Source organism: Penaeus japonicus, unplaced genomic scaffold (genome assembly GCF_977035675.1).
Source record: "Penaeus japonicus unplaced genomic scaffold, GWHDUDI00000001_assembly GWHDUDI00000019, whole genome shotgun sequence".
NCBI classification, from domain to species: Eukaryota; Metazoa; Arthropoda; class Malacostraca; order Decapoda; family Penaeidae; genus Penaeus; species Penaeus japonicus.
The window spans coordinates 12,524,469-12,546,968 of record NW_028234421.1 but is presented as its reverse complement, the minus strand read 5'-3'; the positions used below and the strand labels follow the sequence as shown (position 1 = coordinate 12,546,968).

Below are 22,500 nucleotides of genomic sequence, written 5' to 3'. Positions count from 1 at the left end.
AAAGATTCGCTGCCATCACCTTGACGGCTGTGCGCGTGGTGTGTTTAAAGCGCTGTCTGTCTGAGGTGAACTGCAGGTCGCTCGCTGTCTCTCACGAGGCGAGTGTGATGGACCGAAACACGGACAGGGTGGGAAGGAAGAAGCTAGAATATTGATAGCAACGAGTAGAATGTCAATGGTGGGGGGGAAGGGAGGGGATGGCATCGCAAGAATTCACATTATTAGGCATTTAGCCATTTTTTGTGCGTGTATGCGTGAATTTATGCATGCATCGATATAGATAAATAGATAGATAGATATAGATGTAGTTGTGTGTGTGTTTACGTATATACACACACAGTTGTTGTTTTTGTGTGTGTGTTTGTAAACATTTACATGCATCAATATATACGTAGATGTAATTAGATGCAAAGTATTTCAGTGGCTAGATGAGGAACAAAAATAATTTCCGAGTTTATAAAACTTCCCTGATTCATGATGATGATATAGATTATCGTCATCATCATTACCATTATTATTACTATCTGAAAACAACAAAGTCTGGCATCGCCTCGCAAGATGTATAAAGCAGACAGTGATAAGGCCGCGACACTTGAATTAGTGCAGGGGCGGGGGTCCCAACTTTGGCCGGACGCCACTCGAATACTTAAGCCGGACTTAGTATTGCATGTGACACACGTTATGCTCAACCTTCCGTGACACCAAAACATGCACTGGCCGCTGCATCACAGGGAGATGCTTTGTTAGTGCTTTTATAATTTTGTTTTGTCTTTAATTGACCTTTTGTTTCGTGGAAGGAAGATGGGAGTATCTTCTTTTGGACTGATCAAAGGGTCTCTTTTCTCTCTCCTATCTCCTTTTCTCTTTCGTTCTTTCTTCCTTTCCCTTTCCCTTTCTTTCATTTCATCCCTTTTCTCCCTCCTCCACTCCCTCCTTCCTCTCTTTCTCCCTCTCCCTCCCCCTCCCTCTCCCCCTCTCCTTCCCCCTCTCCCTCCCGCTTCCCCTCCCCCTCTCCCTCCCGCTTCCCCTCCCCTCTCCCTCCCTTCCCCTCCCCTCCCCTCCCCCTTCCCCCCTCCCCCCTCCCCCCATTCTCACATACGCATTTTGCGGTATTGCCAAGGCTAGAGTGTTCGATTCCCAGCGTTGACAGCCCTGCGCGACGAGGGTATAGTTATGTGAACTGGCCAACTGTGGCCTTGTGCTCTGATCACCTGCATTGTCATCCGTCTATTCTCTGTGGGCGGCGATGGTTCACTTGGCCGCGGTCGGTGGGAAAAAGGGGGGAGTTTGGGGGAGGGGGAGGGGGAGGGGGCGAGTTGACTTCTCTGGCTGGGTAAACGACGGCACCCGCTCAACTCCCAGGGTTTTTTTCCCCTCTTGTAGATGTAGATGTTAATTCTGTATTACTATTTTGATTTTGCTTGTGGATTGCCCTTGCTTTGTTTTTTGTGACTTTTTTCTTGTTTTTTTTTTAGCGTTCTAATCCGAATCCCGCCTTGATACAATATTAAAACCGCACATGCATATGAGCCCGCGTGTGTAAGTAGTCCTCTCTTTTCTCACACACTGATTCTCACTCATATTTTCTCTTTTTCTTTCTTTCTCTTTCTTTCTCTTTCTCTTTCTCTTTCTCTTTCTCTTTCTCTTTCTCTTTCTCTTTCTCTTTCTCTTTCTCTTTCTCTTTCTCTCTCTCTCTCTCTCTCTCTCTCTCTCTCTTTCTCTTTTTCTTTCTCTCTCTCTTTCTCTCTCTCTCTCCTCTCTCTCTTTCTTTCTCTCTCTCTCTTCTTCTCTCTTCTCTTCTCTTCTCTTCTCTCTCTCTCTCTCTCTCCTCTCTCTCTCTCTCTCTCTCTCTCTCTCTCTCTCTCTCTCTCTCTCTCTCTCTCTCTGTCTCCTTTCTCTCTCTCTCTCCTCTCTTCTCTTCTCTTCTCTTCTCTTCTTTCTTTCTCTCTCTCTTTCTCTTCTCTCTCTCTCTCTCTCTCTCTCTCTCTCTCTCTCTCTCTCTCTCTCTCTCCTCTCTCTCTCTTCTTTCTCTCTCTTTGTCTTTCTCTCTGTCTTTTCTCTCCTCTCTCTCTCCTCTCTCTCTCTCTCCTCTCTCTCTCTCTCTTATATGTATATATGTATATATATATATATATATATATATATATATATATATATATATATATAAAGTACACGCATAGACAATAATTTATCGTCACCAGAACCATAATAAAATTTATAGGTCACTGCCTTTAGTATAATTGTACATCTGTAAATTTGAATAATTGCAGAGATGAAATACACGTGATAATTTGCCATAGTGATATATTGCAAGGAATCGCCAGGAAATCATTGTATTTATTCAATGATTTATTTTTTCGGACCGGACATAATTCACTTTAATGGACGAGAGACCACAATTGCACATTAAGCTTGGCCGCAAATTGATATAATTGCGTTTATTTTATTTCTGCGAAGACGCCGTTCCTCGTTCGCCGAAAGGTGTGCAACGCGTCAAAGAGGAAATCATCTCCTTCCTCTCTCGCTCTGAGCATCGGGGTTTCAATGCAAATAGACCCCGATCTTCCTCCGATCTTCCTCCGGACGGGAAAGCGCCAAGTACCCAAAGGCGATAAAAGTGGATTTCAGAGCGATAGTTCAAGGGGGTGTGTGTGGGGAGGGGAGGGGGAACGAGATATTCTTCCACGGCTTCGGGCTCGGGGGGGGGAGTGGGGGGGTAGTGGGGGGAGGGGTGGTTAGGAGGAGGAGGAGGAGGGAATAAATACCCATAAATACCCATTAAAAGCCATTACCGCGAAGGGATGCGGGGCAGCGGAAACCCATGCCGGCGCCGGGCAAAAGGTGTGAGATTGCTTCCCTTGTTTCGGCGCTGTCAATCATCATCGAGACGGCTTTAATCGCGACTTTTCCTCGCCGCGATTGGGAAGGAGGGCGATCGAGGGCGATTTTCCGGCTTCGTTCCGTGTTCCGCGCGTTCGTCGGGGCTTCTTGATTGCGAGGTTGATGGGGCTGTCATTACCGGGAAAGGTTGGCGGCGCAACCCACACGGAGCAGCTGGTCAGTTGCATGCTTTATGAGCAATACCATTTCCTTGCAAGACTTTTTGATAACGTGCATTCATTTTGCATCTCCCCTTTGTGCCCTCTGCAGCCTCACTGTCTCCTCCTCCCTTTCTTCCTTCCATTCTTCCCCTCCCTCCTCCTCTATCCTTTCCCTTCCTCCTCCTCCCATCCTTCCCTCTCTCCCTCCTCTTGCTCTTCCTCCGCCATCCTTCCCCTCCTTCCTCCTCCTCCATCTTTCCTCTCCCTCCTCATCCATCTCTCCTCTCCCTCCTTCCATCTCTTCTCTCCCTCCTCCTCCATCCTTTCCCTCTCTCTCTCTTCCTTCCTTTTTCCTCCCTCCCTCCCTTTGTGCCGTCTGCAGCCTCACTGTCTCCTCCTTCCTTCCTCCTCCTCCCTCCCTCCCTTCATCCTCCCTCCCTTCCTTCCTCCTCCTCCTCCCTTCCTCCTTTCTCCCTCCTCCTCTTCTTTTCTCTTCTTCTATCGTGAGATGAGACGAGGCCGAAAGATCTTTTCGGAGGTTAGACTCTTGTTGTTTATTCTCTTTAGTCACTAACATGGTTTGGGATTTTTTTTTTATATCCCAATTTTCCTAACGTGGATGAAGTTACGAAACTGGCTTTGCTTTTTGTTATAGTATTTCTGGCACCATTTCGTGTTTCCATTTCAGTTTTAGGAAGAAAAATGATTCTTTAACAATTCGGCTTCCTCTCTACGCAGTGTTTTTTCCCCTTCAAGTAAGATCGTTATAAAGATGTCCATTTGAGCTCCATAGGCTGCGAGCGCCATCTGCAGTCATCAACAGCTCTTCTCGAAGGCTGGAACGAGGCATCCGGTAAAAAATGGCGCGGGGCCTCTCAAGAAGGAGGAGGAGGAGGAAGAGGAGGTGGTGGAGGTGGAGGTGGTAATGGGGCAGGAGGTAGAGGAGGAGGCTAGGTCGGCCTGTGGCTAACTACCCGCCGCCGCCGCCGCCGCCTCTTCGCACCAGAGAGCGACGCCATCGGGTCCTGTGGCAGCGTTTGAACCTTCACCCTAAGAATTTCTTCAGCCACGGCCCACACCCCCACACCCTCGGCGAGTGCGTGCGCGCCTTGCCCTCCCCTTGTGTCGTCCGCGATCTTCATCTCCGTCGCCGTCCCCGCGTGCACTGTCGTCGCCGTTTCTTTCGGTCCGGGGGGCGAGCCACGAACTGTCAGACTGGAGACTCGTCGTTTCGTGGATTCGTGTGCGAGCATTTCGTAGTGCGAGATAATAAAAAGCGATGGATAATGGTTGGCAATATTGTAGCGTAACATGAGTCTTCAGAGCTCGGGGGAGAGGGGAAGGGGGGCCAAGGCAGGGGTGAGGGATTCCCCATGTAAACACGAGGGCTGTGGCCCGGGTGTGCGTACGTATGTGCGTGCGTGCGTGTGTCCGTGCACCGAGCGCGGGTCCTAGGCCATCATATTGTCGAGAGTTTGGTGGGCGGTATTCGCACCCGATAAATCTTAGGTCTGGTCACTTCATGGAGGGGTGGCGTGTGTGGGAGGGATGTGGTGTATTAAGTAGCCAAGGAAACCCGCAATGTTTGGGTGTGGTGGCCGCTGTTGTGTGACTGCCCGGTCCTCCGCCAGGCGTCAGTAAACATCAGGCAGCTTCAGGGCGGTGAAGAGCACGCTGTATCCTCCTCACTCCCTTCGACCTCACACTTTCCGTAAGAAATGTCAGCAGATGTGTGTGCAGAGAGCTGCAAGGTAAGGGGAGGTAGGGTTGTGACGAGGGTGAGGCAGAGGCCCAGGGTTGTGGTGTGTGTCGGGGCCGGACTCGCAACCAGCCCTCCCCCTGCACTAGTCCTAACGCGTCCCGACGCTCGTGCCCGGCTCTGGCTCCGGCTTCCTCGCAGGACGATGTTCCCTATGTAAATATCTGTTCGTCCTTGATTATCACCGTCTGGATGCAGTTGAGAGGAGTCTCTCGGCTGAACTCGCCTTTAGGCACCAAATCCGCCTTCTGAGCTGAGGCAAACGACGGAGAAGAAATCGTGTGTCCAGCTAGGAGGAGAAGCTCTTAGCATCTTTAATTTTTATCGTACGCAGGGCGAATAAAAGGGTTGAGGCCGTGACGCCAGGTGTATGCCGACGGGGAATTGTTAGGAGAAAGATAGGGAGAGCGAGCGGGAGGACCCAGAGCGCCCCGGTTTTTGACGGTTATCGATAACAATTAAACTGTCCAGATATGATTTTTTGCCGGGCCTTGGTTAATACCTACCTGGTGGCAGCCGGCCCACGCGCGGCGGCGGCGGCGGCGGCGGTGGTTCTAGTGATGGAGGGGGCCCAGCTGGTCGAGGGTGGGGCCATGTGGGGCGAACATGGGCTGTGCGAAGTAGTGTCTGGTTCACGGTTTTCCAGGTCTCGGAGGGGATGACGGCCGAAATAGGCGCCGAAGAGGCATTTTGTGCACATTAGTCTCAGCGCTTTTAATACTGCAAGGCGCGGGGGATAGTGATAAGTCTGTAATCATTCGAAAGGCGATCTTTAGAGTCGGTTTGCTCTTCTCGTCATAAGCGCATTTCTCTCCCCGCACGCCATTTCCACGCTGCACCCACGCCCCAGTCCGACCCCCCCCCCTGCCTCTTGCCCCCACGCGCGCACGCTGTAGTCGCCTTCAGGTAGAACAAACACAGACTGAAAGGGCTTGTGTGGCCTCAAACAGAATCTTGATTGGTTCTGAGGAGACGTCAGGTGGATGTTACGTGGCGCGACATTGCACGACATTGCACAGGGCGGCGAGACACGTGCCCATTTGCAGCAGTTCGGTTCGTTTACCGTTGCATCCGGTCTCTCCATTTCTCATTCACTCATTTCCTTTCGTCTCCTCGCCATAGATCTGGAAACCAAGTCACTGTATCACTATAACAGCCCACCATCACCTCATGGAGCCGGACTCGTCATATATTCGCCCATCACCATACCATCCCATCATTCCGATATCCGTTTCCTCAGTGCACCGTTAATTAACCCCGCTGCCATCACCATCGCCACCATATATTCGCCAACGTCACCGCCTCACCATAAATCGCCGCCAACGATCACTCTCTCACCACTGACCGCCGTCTCACCATAAAACCACAAACACCACCATCAGCCTCACCATAAATCACCACCGCCATCTCCTCCACCTCCACCACAGCGCGTCACTGTAAAGCCAAGCCGCTGGCACCATCACCCCCTCACCACAAATCACCGCCTTCGCCACTGGAAGCCTTGCTCATCACCTTGCATGACCTCACCTGGCAGCAGTGCATGATTTTCTGTTTACCTTTGGCGATATGCATTGATGATGAGAATACTTAATGATTTACATATTGGATGAAAGAGAATTCTGGCTTTTGAGATTCTACATCTTTTACGCAAAACCTAAGATGGCTGTGTAGCCTGGCTTTTCTCTGCTAATTTCCTTTTTCTCAAAAAAAGATACAGCGCAGTAATACTGTGTAGATGACCTTTGTTGTCCTCACTAATCCGTTACACGGGTTTCGACAGCGACAGTACATGGATAGGTAAAGACCTTTTTTCTATTCACGCTGTTAATTTTTGGGGTTATCAGTTAATGGATAGACTAGATAGTTAATTTAATGAATCAAGATTCTCGAGGGACATTATCGCTTCCAACGGACATTTAGTGGCTTTTGCCTTGCTAGTTTTTTAAAATAGACTTGGTAATGATCAAGATTATCGAGACATTATTTTCCAACGGCATTTAGTGGCTTTATCGAGTTTCTGTGGTATAGGATGATTTAAAAAACCAATTTTTTACGCTTTCATTTATGCTTCTACTTCCACTTTTTTCTCTTATATAAGATGATGCAATATATTTACCTTACTTTTTGTCGTTAGATCATCTGCATTGGCAATTGTTTACTTTATTTGTTAGAATTGATTGTCTCTTAGATCTTATAGCTTGGCATGATGTCCGGAATTATTGTTAAATTAGTAGTAGTATCGGTGGTCATTGCTGTTATTAATTTGATCATAATTACTATTGCGTGTTGCTGTATAATTTTTGTCATTACTTACTATTATTATATATAAGATATGATATTCTAATTATGATTGGACCAGTCTTCTCCTTCTGGACTCGTCATTGCCTTCTCTGACTCCTCCTTTCTCTTCTTTCTCCTGCTTTCTCTTCTACTTATACTTGTCTTTCTTTGTTTTCGTTTCCTCCCCTTTTTTTTACGTCGTCTTCCTCCTTGTCTCTACTTATTACCTTCCTCTTCCTCCTCCCTACCCCTCTCCATCCTCTTCTTCCCTCTCTTCTTCTTGTTTTTTCTTTTCCTCCTTCTTTTCCCCCTCCTCCATCTTCTTTTTTCTCCTCCTCCTCCTCCTTCTTTTTCTCCTCCTCCTTCTTCTTTTTCTCCTTCTCCTCCTCCTCCTCCTTCTTTTCTCCTCCTCCTTCTTTTTCTCCTTCTCCTCCTCCTCCTCATTCTCATTCTTTTCTCCTCCTTTTTCTCCTCCTACTCCTCCTTCTTCTCCTCCCACTTCTCCTCCTTCTTTTTCTCCTCCTCCTCCTCCTCCTCCTCCACATCCTCCTTCTTTCCTCCTCCTCCTCCCCCTTCTTCTCCTTCTCTAATCATCCTCCTCACCCTTCTTCTTCTCCTTCTCTAATCCTCCTCCTCCCCCTTCTTCTTCTCCTTCTCTAATCCTCCTCTTCCCCCTTCTTCTTCTCCCCCTTTTCTCATCCTCCTCTCCCTTCTTCTCCTTCTCTAATCTTCCTCCTCCCCCTTCTTCTTCTCCTTCTCTAATCCTACTCCTCCATCTCCTCCTCCGCTCCTCCCATCTTTCCCTCTATCCCACCTCATCCCTTCCCTTCTCCCTCCCTCCCTCCTCATACCCCTCCCCTTCATCTTAATCCCCTCCCACCCCCTCCCTCCCTTCCTTTCTCTCTCACTCCCCGTATCCCATTTTCTACCATTCCATCCTCTTTTCCCCCCCTCCTCCCTCCCTCCCTCTTCCGTTCTTTTCCTCTTCCTCCCACTTATCCGCTTTTCCTCCGAGGGTGGCGAAGCGGCTCCCGCACCACCCCAATGTGGGCGGGAAGAGGGTGGGGGTGGGCGGTGGTGGTTGAGTTTTCCTGGCGGGGACGGGGAGAGGGGAGGAGGAGAGAGAGGGAGATGGAGATGGAGATGGAGAGGGAGAGGGAGATGGAGATGGAGGAGGTTGAAGGAGAGAGAGAGTGGGTAAGGAGAAAAGAGGAGATAGTAAGAGAGATATAGTAAGAGAGATATAGTAAGAGAGATATAGTAAGAGAGATATAGTAAGAGAGATATAGTAAGAGAGATATAGTAGGAGAGATATAGTAGGAGAGAGAGAGTAGGAGAGAGAGAGTAGGAGAGAGAGAGTAGGAGAAGGAGTGAGAGAGTGAGACTTTGACTTTGAGAGAGAGTAGAGATAGGGGGTAGGGGGTGGGGGGAGTGGGCGGCGTCGACTCAGCGGTGCTACGCGCTCTCCGCTAATCATATGAATGAGTCCAGGTGCGTGTGCCCAGCGGCGATTTTATATGCCCGGGGAACACATGAAATTGCATAGTATCAAAAGGATATTGGCATTTCGAAGGTGCGTTGCTTTGCTTTGCTTTGCTTGGGTGCTTTTGTGCTTTGTGCGCGCGTACGTAAGTGTGTGCGTGCGAGCGTGTCTTGTGGCGGAGTAGAACATTTGGATATTGTAATTACGAGTTCATTGAAGTGGGCAGGGGGGTTGAAATGTCTTTGGGGGGTGGGAGGCAACTCGCTGTTTTAATTCTTTAATTTTGTCTATTTCCCCCATAATTCTTACCTTTCCTTTCTCATTTATCTGACATGTATCACAAACACAAACAAAACTTAAAGTAAGACCAACCAGTAAGCCATCAAAAACAAACAAAAAAAAACACCAAAAAAAATATCAACATTGACCTGCAACAAGACTTTCCTAAGATCTTTTTTCGAAATGCGTTACGGCTTGCATTGTTGATATTGCATCGTGGTGATTACGGTGGCGGAGGTGTTTGTTTCTTGGGCGATTTTCTGTTGCTTGTTTTTGTTTTTGTTTGCGTTTTCTTCTTTTAATTGTTCTTTTGCTCGTTTTCTGTATTTCTGTGTGAATTTATTTATTTTTTGGGAGAGGGAGAGGGAGAGAAAGAGGGAGAGAGAGAGAGAGAGAGAGAGAGAGAGAGAGAGAGAGAGAGAGAGAGAGAGAGAGAGAGAGAGAGAGAGAGAGGAGAGAGAGAGAGAGAGAGAGAGAGAGGGAGGAGAGAGAGGGAGGAGAGAGAGGGAGGAGAGAGAGGGAGGAGAGAGAGGGAGGAGAGAGAGGGAGGAGAGAGAGGGAGGAGAGAGAGGGAGGAGAGAGAGGGGGGAGAGAGAGGGAGGAGAGAGAGGGTGGAGAGAGAGGGTGGAGCGCAAGTGTGTAAGTATGTGCATGTGTAGAGAGAGAGAGAGAGAAAGGAAAAAGAAAGGAAAAAGAGGGAGATGAGAGAAGAAAGAAAAAAAAAAGAAAGAAAAGAATGATAGACAGGCTGGGGGGAGGGGGGTCATGCAGGCATATGAGGTGATGTTTCTTCAATTATTGCCTTGCGACCTTTGAAGAACACGGTAATGACTTCATTATTCAGCTTCCACCCGTGAATAATTGTTGCGAGCGGGTGGGTGGGTGGGCGGGCGGAGGGGCGGAGGGGCAGGGGGGCAGGGAGGAGTTACCAGTTACCATGAGGAATGGGGGTGGGAGTTACCAAGGGGAAGGAGAAAGGGGGAAAGGGGGAGAGGGGTAGTTACAAAGGGGGGGGGGGAGGTGGATATATAATCGGGTGGGAATCGGCGCTCGATGTCAGCCCGCCTTCGGATGTGATGCTGACGGTGCGGTCGGATTGATTGCCTTGGGGAGCGGAGGGGGGGGGGTGATTATCAATTTATGTATTTATTTATTCATGGAACTTTTATTTTTATTTGGAGGGGGGGGGTATATTTAGCGAGTTGTTTATTTGGTGTTGCTTTTGTGTAGTTGTTTGACTATTCGGAAGTTGTAGGTTGGGGGTGATTTGGAATCATACCTTGTCCATCGGTGTCATCATCATCATCATCATCATCATCATCATTATTTTCCCCCTTTCCATCATCCTCTCTCGTTCCTTCCCTCTTCCTTCTTTTCCCCCTCTCTATCACCCTCCTCTTCTCCCTCCCTTTCCCATTCCTCCTTCCCTCTCCAGTCCTTGTTCCTCCCTCTCTCCTTTCGTTTTGCAATAACTGTAAAAAAAAATAGAAGAGGAAGAATATACAATTGCTTTTGGCATTTAAGTCATAGAGGGGAAATAGGTCTTTTCCCTCACATCCTATCCCCTCCCCTCTCCATCCATCCCTTCCCTTCCCTTCCCTTCTCCTCCCTTCTCCTCCCTTCCCCTCCCCTCTCCTCCCCTCCCTTCCCCTCCCTCCCCTCCCTTCCCCTCTCCTCCCCTCCCTTCCCCTCCCTCCCCTCCCTTCCCCTCCCTTCCCCTCCCTCCCCTCCCTTCCCCTCTCCTCCCCTCCCTTCCCCTCCCCACTCCACCCGCTCCCTTCCCCTCCCCACTACCCCCTCCCCTCCCTCCCCCTCCACCCCTCCCAATCCCCTCCCTCCTCCCCCCCTCCCCTCCTCCCTCCCCTCCATCCCCTCCCTCCCCCCCCTTCCCCTCCCCATTCCTCCCTTCCCCTCCCCATTCCTCCCTTCCCGTATTCTTCCCCTCTCCTTGCGGTCTGGTAATTAGGGCAGAGGGCAGCGGGCGCGAGGCTAAAGGTGACGAGGGGAGATTTGACTACGTAATGCTTTGCGGAACCTAATTGTACCGCCAAGGGGATGGACGCCGTGACTTTTTGTCCGTTTGTGTATCTCTTTTGTTTCTCGTATTTGGTTTCGTTATTTTTCTTTTTTTCTCTTTTTTATTTATTTATTTTTTTTTATAAGGAGGGGCGAGGAGAAAGTATATTTATGTGTGTGTGTGTGTGTGTGTGTGTGTGTGTGTATATATATATATATATATATATATATATATATATATATATATATATATATATATAATTTTTGTTTTGTTGTCGTTTTTTATATTTTTAGTCTATTTTGTTTTCTCCTTTCTCTTCTCTATTCTCTCCTCTCTCCTCTATCTCTATATCTTCTCTCTCTCTCTATATATATATCTTCTCTCTCTCTCTCTCTCTCTCTCTCTCTCTCTCTCTCTCTCTCTCTCTCTCTCTCTCTCTCTCTCTCTCTCTCTCTTTCGTTTTTCATTAATCTTATAAAATTACTATAGAGATGAGGAATGATTAATCAGGTTTAGAGAAATGACGTAGAAAAAATGACCGAAGAGTGAGTAGTAATTGATGTTGGTGTGTTGATATTGTTGATAAAGTTGATATTCCATTTTTATTCTTTTGAGATAGATAGATGTTCTGTGACATTTAGGTCCTTGTGATGTCTTATTGATGGAATAATGAAGTCACGAGTTGTGCGCCCCCCCACCCCCACCCCCTTCTTCCTCTCCTCTCCTCTCCTCTTCTCCTCCCTTGTAGTCCCTAACCTACCCCCCTCCCTATCTGCTTTTCCCCTTGCCAATTCTCTAGTCATTAACCTCTCGTTTACGTTTCTCTTTACTGTCTCTCTTTCTGTCTTTCATTCTCTCTCTCTCTCTCTCTCTCTCTCTCTCTCTCTCTCTATATATATATATATATATATATATATATATATATATATATATATATATATATATCCTCTCCTTCCGCCTCTCCCTCTCCTTTTTCCATCTCCTGTCATTCACATTACTTCTCACCGTTTTATTATTTTAAATAACTCTCATAATTATTAAAATGTTCAACATCATCCTATATTCATCTCCTAATCCCATTTTCTTTATCCACATGCGTTCATCAATGAAAATGGGATTCCATTTTTCGCAACATATCCCCCCTGCCCCCCGCCCTCCCCCCGCCCCCCAATTCCGACATGAGGACCGGAGACCAACCTTTCTTCGTGCCTTTTAAAGGTGACGCCACGGTGCCCGACGATTTCCCAAAGCGGAGATGAATGCTATTTAAAGAAAGCCGATCATTTGCGGCTAATAAGGTCATTGCGGGGAAGGGAAAGGCGCGGGCGGCGGGGCTCACGCAGCTTGATCTCCCGGGATATGCTTGCAGAGAGCTCGGAGTTGGCTCGTTAATTCTTGATGGTTGTCTTGGCCAACCTTTGCCGAGACGGAGAGAAAGAGAGAGAGAGAGAGAGAGAGGGAACTTTTTTTCTTTATTCGTTTTTATTGATTAAGCTTTATGCGGATCGTCAATTATGCAACCACGGGATGCCTGAGAGAGAGAGAGAGAGACAGAGAGAGAGAGAGACGTTAACGCTCGGTTATTTACTGCTTTGTGTGTGTGTGTGTGTGTGTGTAAGTGTAAGTGTGTGCGAGATTGATGGACAATGCAATATATAATATATATGAATCATATAATGATATAAGATGATATGATATATGATTTATTGTAATGTATCTGTGTACGCGAATAAGCACATCAGACAGACAAACAGACAGACAGACAGACAGACAGACAGACAGACAGCGAGCGAGCACAAGAGAGCGAGGTGCGAGCGCATACTTATTCTTGATGATGATAATTTCTTTCAAACAAAGGCCCCATGAGAATGTCACTAATAAACTTTCTTTTGTTCCAGGTGAGTATGGCGGCGTGTTGAAAGAGAGGCGGAGGTTTGCCGCTCAGGTTAGTCTCGGCGGCGAAGGCGGTTTCTTCTTCTTAATTAGACGTGATTTAGGTTTTTGTCGGAAGCGAAAGTGGTTCGTCTCTTTGTCGGGGGTTGCGGCCGCTGCCAGGCTGGGCCGCGCCACAGCAACTTTGCCCTGTTTACTTTTGAAAGGTGATGTGTATACAGAGTATGCGTGTATATACATACAGGTCTGTATGTCTATACAATTATATGCATACATACATACATATATATATATATATATATATATATATATATATATATATATATGTGTGTGTGTGTGTGTGTGTGTGTGTGTGTGTGTGTGTGTGTGTGTGTGTGTGTGTGTGTACACACATATGTTAGTATCTGTAAATGGGTATATTTGTGCAGGTGTTGGCTGTGTTTGTCAATGTGTGTGCGCGTGAATAGGCAGATGGAATTAGAAATCTAGAACGAGGAACTTTGATTCCTTTTGCCACCGCCACCTGGCACCCATATCCCCCTGATCGCTGTTCACCCATTTCGTCTGCCATTCGCGCCCAGCCTTGTCTGCCACCATCGCCGCCCACTACCGCCAGCCCACCCACTTGAGCGACCAGTGCCCCTCAACTATCACTATACTACCACCGCCGCCTCCCGCCCGCCCACCCACCCACCCACCCACCTACTTTTTCCACTAGGACGGCGTCCCTCTCCCAACCTTCAACCTTTCCATCTTTCCACCCTTTCATCATTTCACCCTCTAGCTCTTCCACCCTTCCATTCTTCCACTCTCCCACTCTTCCACCCTTCCACTCCCCCACTCTCCCAGTCTTCCACTCTCCCACTCATCCACCCTTCCATTCTTCCACCCTTCCATTCTTCCACTCTCCCACTCTCCCAGTCTTCCACTCTTCCGCCGGCCGCCCTATGATCACGCGTGATGTAATTTCCCGACGCGCCTTCACGTGCTGAGGAAGGGGGAGGGGGGGAGGGAGAAAGGGAAGGGGAAGGGGACAGGAGAGGACTAAGGGAGGGGGAAGGGCAAGGGGGAGGGAACAGGAGAGAACCAAGGCAAGGGGAAGGGGAAGGGGACAGGAGAGGGCCAAGGGAGGAGAGGGGGAGGGGGAGGGGGGGAATTGATCAAGTTCCGAGAAGCGAAGCCCAGCGCCCCCGTGAACCCCGCAGCGTCGCCGTCTGCGTCCCTGTCTCGTCGCGCGCCCACGGACGCAGTTTTGTATACTTGGAAATGAGAAAATTAGGCGTTGACGCTGCGGCTAATGGGGGGGGGGTCAGTGGGCGGTGAGGGAGGGGGAGGAGATGGAGGAGGAAGAGGAAGGGGAGGGCGAGAAGGAGATGGAGGGGGAGGGGGAGAAGGAGATGGAGGTGAAGGTGGTGGAGTAGGAGACAGAGAAGGTGGAGAAGATTGAAGGTTAAGATGGAATGGCAGGGGGAGCTGTCAGGTGGGGGGGGGAGGAGAAAGGTGTGGATGGGGGAGGGCAGATGGAAAGGAGGGAGCAATATTGTTTCTCTCTCCCTGTTTTAAGTCTCTCCCTTTGTCTTTTCTCTCCTCCTAACCCCCCCCCCCCCCTTCGTGCCTCTTCCTATGCCTTCCAGGTTTCTCGTTCTTGTTGCTTTGAATATGCGCTAATATTGTGCCATTGCATTGCTCATCGTTATGCTTGTTACATTTCCTTATTAGTTTTTCTTACAGCAAACTAATATAACTGTTATTACTTCAAGATCAAAATCGTCGTCATTCTCCCGAGATAGGTCGTTGAGCTAGGAAATTCCAGCGGGTGGTTGCAATGCAATCGTGGAAGATTGTTTTTTGGAGCGAGGCCTATGACCACCGTGTCAATAGCAACCCATACTCAAGCCGCCCGCCGTAAACAATTTAAAAGCAAGCCGTAAACAAGGCGTAAACAAGCCATAAGCAAAAGCAAAAATAGGTTGAAGATTAGATGTCGAAGCCGAGCCCAGTCGTGAATGATTCCCCGCATGGCATCCAGCGCGTCTCGCAATGCACAGACAGCATGACGGGAGAGCGCACGTTATGCAGGGTCATGAAGAACGCGTGAGGTCGGTATGCACGGACTCTTGTGATTACGGCCTTCCAGACGCTCGCGTGCAAGAGTACGTATGCCGCTGCACGTGACTGCAACAGTTTTATCGTGAATCGTGAAGGATCGACGTATTATATCCATTCCGGGATGTCTGGACAGTTCTCGGAAATCGAAAGGCGAATGCACAGGCTTGTCTCGTCACCCTTCCCCTCCTCCCATCCCCTCCCCCTTCCTTCCCCTTCCTCCCTCCTTCTATCCCCTCCCCCCTCCTCCCTCCTCTCCCCCTCCTTCCCCCTCCTCCCATCCCCTCCCCCTTCCTTCCCCCCTCCTCCCTCCTCCCATCCCATCCCCCCTCCTCCCTCCTCTCCCTCCCCCCTTCCTCTCTCCCTCCCCTCCCCTCCTCTCTCCCTCTCCCTCTCCCTCTCGTATTCCTCTGTCTCGTCTGGCACTGGCGCTTGTGTGAAGAAGGTGAAATTGAAGTCCGTTTTGCCGTTATTAAGCTGGTCACGTCTTGGTGAGCGCGAGACGGTAGGGCGGACAAGTGATGTGCGTCAAATTAGTGTTTTGATAGAAGTAAAGATTGATTAATCTTCCTTTGTTCTATATACGGTGTATATTGATGTATTTATGTGTATATGCTAATGATTAACGATTATAGTGATTAAAGATTATAATGATAATCAGTGATATCGTGCGTGTGTGTTGTATATGAACCTTTTTTCTACAATACAATAATATTATGAAATTAATTTTCCGTTTCATAATGTAATAATGCGTACTTGTTTCTGCAAGAGCCATGCAGATGCAAAACTAGGGCGAGAGAGAGAGAGAGAGAGAGAGAGAGAGAGAGAGAGAGAGAGAGAGAGAGAGAGAGAGAGAGAGAGAGAGAGAGAGAGAGAGAGAGAGCGAGAGCCGGCTTGAGTGGGAGAGCTGAATGCCTTCCCTTCCACTGCAAGCAAGCGCGGGAGTGACTCTCGCTCCCTCCCCCCCCTCCCCCCCTCCCCAGCGTTGTGTTTTGCGTTCGGTGCGTGCATGCGTGCGTTGTGCGTTGGCGTTTCTTTCCCTCAGTCATTACCCTTGTGGTGGGCGACCTTCATGCTGGGAGCTCTCTGTAACGTGGGGGAGGGTTGCTATGTTATCAGAGCTGTTTTTGCGCGGTTTCCCCTTCGTCTCTTTTTTTGTTTTTGTTTTTTGGCGGTTGATGTTCGTTTCTGGTCTTGTTTGGGTTTGTCGTCCCGGTGGCACGGCGCGGCGTGGCGCGGCGGGGAGAGAGACCTTCAGGGACCTTGATGTCGCCGCTGAAAGTGTGCGGTAACGGGAGCTCTGAGGCGGTAGGCCTAGGTGGGAGCGCGGTGTGGTTTTCATTTGATGGCTTCGTTAAATTGCTTTATAAATATCAGTGGCATCCATAGTCTATGCCTAAATTAGTCGGCGAGATATATTTATTTATTTATTTTTTTTTTTTTAGCTGTCGGTGACATCCATAAAATAAATGAAAATTTAACGGTGACATCTTTTTTTTAGCGGTTGGTGACAAAATTTATCGGCGACGTCAATTCAACCAATCCATTAACTATCAGTAACATCAGTTAAATGACACCAACGACGGCTTTCCCAGCACGAAACGCATTAGATACTACTACCGCCTTTGTTTGCTTGTTTCTTAGTTTGCTTGTTTTTTAGTCAGGGGAGTGAGAAAGACAATAAAAAATCACGCAAATAACTTTTTTTTTTCCCATATCCCGATAACGAATGAAAATAGGGCCGACCTGAAACCGATAAAGACATTTTTTTTTTACTGAAGTGTGCGTGCGGAGTCTATGCCGAGTGGTTGTAATTCATGGTATTGGCAGTTTTGTTTTGTAAATTTTGCCGTTTGTTTGATCATGTGCCTAGTGTTTTACTTGATGTTGTTGTTATTGTTTTATAGTTGTTTATTTACTAAAATTACGGTTATGAATATTATTTTATGATTATTGTTATCTTTATTTTTATTTTATTATTATTATTATTATTATCATCATCATCATCATCATCATCATCATTATTATCATTATTATCATCATTATCATTATTATATGTTACTTGTATTATGGTTATTTTCACGATATGTTTTCGCCTCTAAAAAGGAAAAGCACAGACAAAAATTAAAATGCAGTTACTTCCATATTCTCTCTTTCTCCGCATCACCGTCATCCCTTTTCTTTTCTTTTATGCCTCTTTTCTCTTGCGGTTTTGATATTTTGATGGTGTGATCTTGTCCGTAACACCAGGCTGAATGTCAAGAGATTAAAAGTTCATGAGGACGAGATGCGCTCCCCTCCATCTCTGGTCTCCCCTCCCCTCCCCCCGTCCCCCCTCATTTTAGACGAGTGTAACGAATGACTTTTTATTATTTTTTTATATCTCTTATTCATCTTTCTTTGGCTCGTATACTTTTTCTTGGAGAACCAGAGGGTGGATGATGAATAACGGGTTTAGAAGAATCGACGAGAGAATGGAAAGAAGGAATGTCTATCTGTAAGAGGGATGATATCGGAGTCACAAAGGCAGGTCTCGCGCACGAGCTAATCAGGGTACCTCATGTCATATACAGGCGTCAATCTCCCTCCCCCTTCCTGGAAAATTGTTAATCTCAATTAACCTTTTTTCGGCCCTCGTAAAGGCGCATTCCCCACGTATGAGCCAATCATGTCGGCAGGAGCTCCGCGCCCTCGTCAATTATTCCCTCGCGACCTCCATGCCTGAGCAGGATTCGCCTTCCTGTCCCAATAATATCACGGATTTTTCATGGTTGGTGGACTTGCCCCTAACCCCCGCCGCCTCCCCTCCCCCCTCCGCCACCCCCTGCCCCCTCAACGGGCGCCGCACTTGGATAATGTCGCTTTGAATCTTAGAGAAGGGAAGTTAGGAGATGGGCGCCCCGGCCGCCGGGAGGGACCTCGTGGAAGCCGCAAGCGCTGCACTCCACTAAAAATGCTGGTGCATTCGGGCCGAGGGAGACGGCGCATTGACGCTCTATGATTTCAGTGTCCAGCGACGAAGGAAAGGGGGCGTTCTTCTACTTTTGAACGGCCATTGCAAAAGGAAAGGGGATTTTTTTCAGCTTTATAACGCCCATCGACAGAGCCGTTCAGAAGTAGAAAAACGCCCATCTACATGGGCGTCCAGAAGTAGAAGAACGCCCCTTTGCTTTTGCAATGGCCATTCGTATACGCTGACACGGTACACGGTACAATATGCAGTACACACATGTGTAGGGGAAAGGTTCGGGGCCAAAGCCACTTTAGTATTTATTTATACGCAATAAATAGCACGCAAGCAGCGCATCCGTGTTGATTTCGACAACTCACAGGCACTGCGCACTACGCTTCTCCATGCTAAATCTCCCAAAAGAGTAACCATTATGCCATCCATTTCGACGTTGACATGTGTTATTTCTTGGTCGCTACATCGGCATCCATTTTGTTACTACATCGCATTAGAAGCGACTTAATGGCAGTATTCAGCATGACATTTATATGTTCTTTCTGCCGCGTAGCAGATAAACATGCTCTCGATTCTACAAGACCAGTAGCAGCTCTTAACATATTTATCATATTTCCGCATTCTCTTCTCCTCCTCCTGTAATTCCAGTTGGGTGGCGCGTGATTTCATCTCGATCGCTGTTGTAGTGGTCGCTTAACTCGTTACACGACGTGGACGCGGACAGCTCGCGTGGGTGTGAACGTGAGCTGGTGAGGTGTGGCGAGCAGGTCCTTCGCAAAGCTCGAAATGTGGCCCGGCGAGGGACAGGTGTGCCAGCCGCTGATCACGTGTCGCTCCATTTGCATCGTTCGGTTTATGACTAGGATTTTTTTTCCTTCGTTTTCTCCGTCTTTCTATTTTCTTTCCTGCGGTAGGAACTTTCGTAGTCGCTTTCGTGTGTTGCTGAACTTGCCTTCGTTTAGAATGGTCGGTGCTGTAGCTCCGTTCCATCCCGTCTACACTACGAATCTGAATTCGATTTTTTTTTTACCCGACATGAGAAGTAGTATGTGGGAAGCAACAAGGGACAGGTGTTGCGAAGTGCAGGTGTTAGAGTGTGTGTGTGTGTGTGTTTGGGTGTTTGATAATCACCCCCCACTGTCAGTGTATCTGTGAACGTTATACGGTGTTCATGTTTCTCCCTTCCTCTTGTCAGCAACAAGAGCGGTTTTATTTTTTCTCGTTCGGTTTTTACTTTGTGGCGCCGCGACGCTTCTTGTTCGAGCCACGTACTTGGCGCCAGTGTTTTCGACATTGCTGTTGTGAAGGTAGCTCCTCTTCCCTCGCTCTTTTCCTCTTCCCGTCTCGCTCTTCTCCGAATTTAGTCTCCCTTCCTCCTTTCCTTTCTCTTCCCATCGCGTCATCAGTTCTGTCTCCCTTTCTTCTTCTCCCCTTCCTCTCTATCCCCTCCTTCCATTTTCTCTCTCTCTCTCTCTCTCTCTCTCTCTCTCTCTCTCTCTCTCTCTCTCTCTCTCTCTCTCTCTCTCTCTCTCTCTCTCTCTCTCTCTCGTCCTCCGAGGTACAGGCGTGGCTGTGGCGTCACTGAATCGTGGCTTCGAACTGACCTAGCTGTTTGAGCATGATGTTCCGCTATTGTGATTTTTTCTTCTCGGACCAATTGCAGGTTGGTATCTGTGCAGCGGTTCTAAAGAAGTATGCGAGGAATGATGTAGCAAAAATGTTGAGTCGTTCATTTACAGGACTGTTGTCAAAGGGGGTGGTTGTTGTGGCCATGATGAAAACATGAAATTGGACAAAAAAAAGAAGCAAAGAACATCTAAATTACAAAGTAGTACATCGCTTGAGCGGGTTTTATTTTTCTGGTGACTCATCTGTAGCGGCGTGGAAGTGAGGTTGACATGCTCGTCGACGTGCTGGCGATGGTGATGGCGCGGTAGTAGTGGTAATGGTGATGGTGAAGGAGGGAGTAGGAAGGAAAGGAAGAGGGGAATTGGGGGAAAGGAGGGAGGGAGGAAGGGAGGGCGAGGAGATGGTGTTTCTACCTTTTCTTACCTGCGAGAGATCGCCGGGGGGCAGGGCTTGAGGAAGCAGCATGCGCGGAGTCAGTTACCATCAGTTACCGATGGCCATGTCGAGTATCCACCCCTCCGCTCCTCCCCTCTCCCCCCCCCCATCTCTCCCTTCCTCTCCCTCTCCTCCTCTCTCTCTCCCCCCCCCCCTCATCTCTCCCTTCCTCTCCCTCTCCCCCTCTCTCTCTCTCTCTTCCCTCCCTCCCTCCCACCCATTACTTTCCCGCCCCTCCCCCTCCCCCCTCCTCTTCCCCCGCCCCTTAGCAAGATCTGAACCAAGCCGCCTTGCCCCGCGGCCACGAGCGTAATTCTTGTGTTTTCGGAAATATCTTGGAGCCATTGTTGTGCAGAGGATATCACAGGGTATCTAGCAGCTGTATTGAGTCGAGGTAATTTGTCTCAATGGCTGTTTTTTTTTTCCCTGTCCCTTTTTTTTTATCGCCCCCCCTCCCTCTCCTGCCCCTGCCCCTGCCTCTGCCCCTCCCCCCTTTATTCTTTCCTTTATTTCCCGCAGTTCCTCTATTGGGTGTTTAGAGGCGGGGATGCGAGTGGGGGTAGGGGGAGGGAGGGGGAGGGAGGGAGAGGGGGGGGAGCGGTGGATGGCGAACGGCGGACTTGTAACTACGTATTAAAGCCTGCTTGCGAACACCGGAAGCTGCCTGCATTCAGCTTAATCATTTTGCCATGAAGTTTGGACTTCCCTTTTCGTCGTTTTCTCCGTTGGGAGGGAGGGGGGGAGGGGGGGGGCGAGGCAGGGGAGAGAGAAAGAGGGAGGGAGGGAGGGAGGGGATAAAGAAAGAGGGAGGGAGGGAGGGAGGGGATAAAGAAAGAGGGAGGGAGGGAGGGGATAAAGAAAGAGGGAGGGAGGAAGGGGAGAGAAAGAGAGAGGGAGGAAGGGGAGAGAAAGAGGGAAGAAGGAAGGGAGAAATGGAGAAGGGTTGAAGGAAGGAGGGGAGAGAAGGAAAGGAAGAAGGAAAGAGGAGGGGAAGAGAGGGAATGGGAAAGAGAGAGAGCGAGGAACAGGATTGAAAACGACCATCCTACCCTTATTCTTCCTTCTCCTCTAATCCTCCTCCTTTATCTGCCTTTTCCTTACCCTACACCTCTCTCATTCCGTAGATAATACCCCTCACCTTGTCTTCTTTTTCTTCTCGAATATCTTCTCTTTCCTTCTCCATCTCCTTTCTCCTCCGCACCCCTCTCCTCTCCTCTCTCCTTTGCTCCTCTGCTTTCCCCCTCTCTTTTCTCTCTCTCTCCTTTCTCTCTCCTCTCCTCTCCCTTCTCTCGCCTATTGGTCCTTTGTTACATCCTAATAAACAGCAGATCAGACGTTTTTTTTTCTTCGAGTCGCCCCCACTCTTTTCAAGTGCGTTTATTTCCAGAATAATGGTAAACAAAGTAAATCGTAATGAGATGAGTGACAGGGCCGCCATGGATGAGGCCGTGCCAGTAAAGGTCGGAATTTTAAAGTCATATGCGCAGGACAGACCGTCACGAGGTGGGGGGGCGGGGGTGCAGTGTGTACACGTGCGTGTATTTGTATTTCATCTTCTCTCTATTCTCTCTTTCTTTCTCTTTCTCTTTCTCTATTTCTCTCCTTTCTTTCTCTATTTCTCTTTCTCTCGTATTTCCCCCCCTCTCCATTTCTCTCGCCCTCTCTCTCTTTCATCCTCTCCCTCTCCCAAGTATGCGTGTTTCCCTCACAACATCTGAAAGATAAAACAAGCTTCCATGTGTCAAATGGATGTCTTGCACAATTGCAGGATAGGATTGGCCACGTTTTGAGTAAAAGACAAGATGGAATGAGAACGATATAGTTAGAGAGAGAGAGAAAATAAGAGAACGGTAATAGTAGTAACGGTCATGGGCGTAACGACTACTTCGTGTGGATCCTCTACTTTGTTTCATATATATATATATATATATATATATATATATATTATATATATATATATATACATATATATATATTATATATATTATATATATACATATATATACATATATATACATATATATATACATATATTTAACATTATATATATACATATATATATGTATATACATATATACATATATACATACATATATATATACATATATATATACATATATACATACATATATATATACATATATACATATATATATATATATATATATATATATATATATATATATATATATATATATATATATGTTGGGGTGAAGGTTGTGTAAGTTGATGCCAAAGCCGGTCCGGCACAGGTGTTCCTCGAGTGCCCTCGTGTCGGGAATGTTCCACACACCTGCGCGGACTGTATTATCTCATCACTGCAGTCGCAGTCATTAATGACTTTGCACGAACACACACACACACACACACACACACACACACACACACACACACACACACACACACACACACACACACACACACACACACAGACACACACGATATACGCACAAATTTATGTATATACATATATTTACAATGTATATATGTAAATAAACACACATATACGTGTGTGTGTGTGTGTAAATAAATATGATATATGTATATATATGTATAACTGTATATATAATATTTATGTATATGTATATATATGTATATATTTATGTATATGTA

General features: G+C 47.7%; 1 protein-coding gene across 8 annotated transcripts in view; it reads left to right on the top strand.

The window, feature by feature from the left end:
• Imp (IGF-II mRNA-binding protein) overlaps positions 1-22,500 on the top strand; it is a 222,650-nt gene that overhangs the window by 168,749 nt on the left and 31,401 nt on the right. The window contains exon 1 of one of the 8 annotated variants that reach the window (XM_086547396.1): positions 4,755-4,792. The exons of 5 other annotated variants lie outside the window; for them this stretch is intronic. In XM_086547396.1, coding sequence (XP_086403522.1) covers positions 4,770-4,792 — 23 coding nt within the window. In that variant the 5' untranslated portion in view covers positions 4,755-4,769. Of the gene's footprint in view, positions 1-4,754; positions 4,793-18,970; positions 19,131-22,500 lie in introns of those variants that run through there. 2 more of the 8 variants (XM_086547394.1, XM_043007988.2) reach the window with 2 other exon arrangements.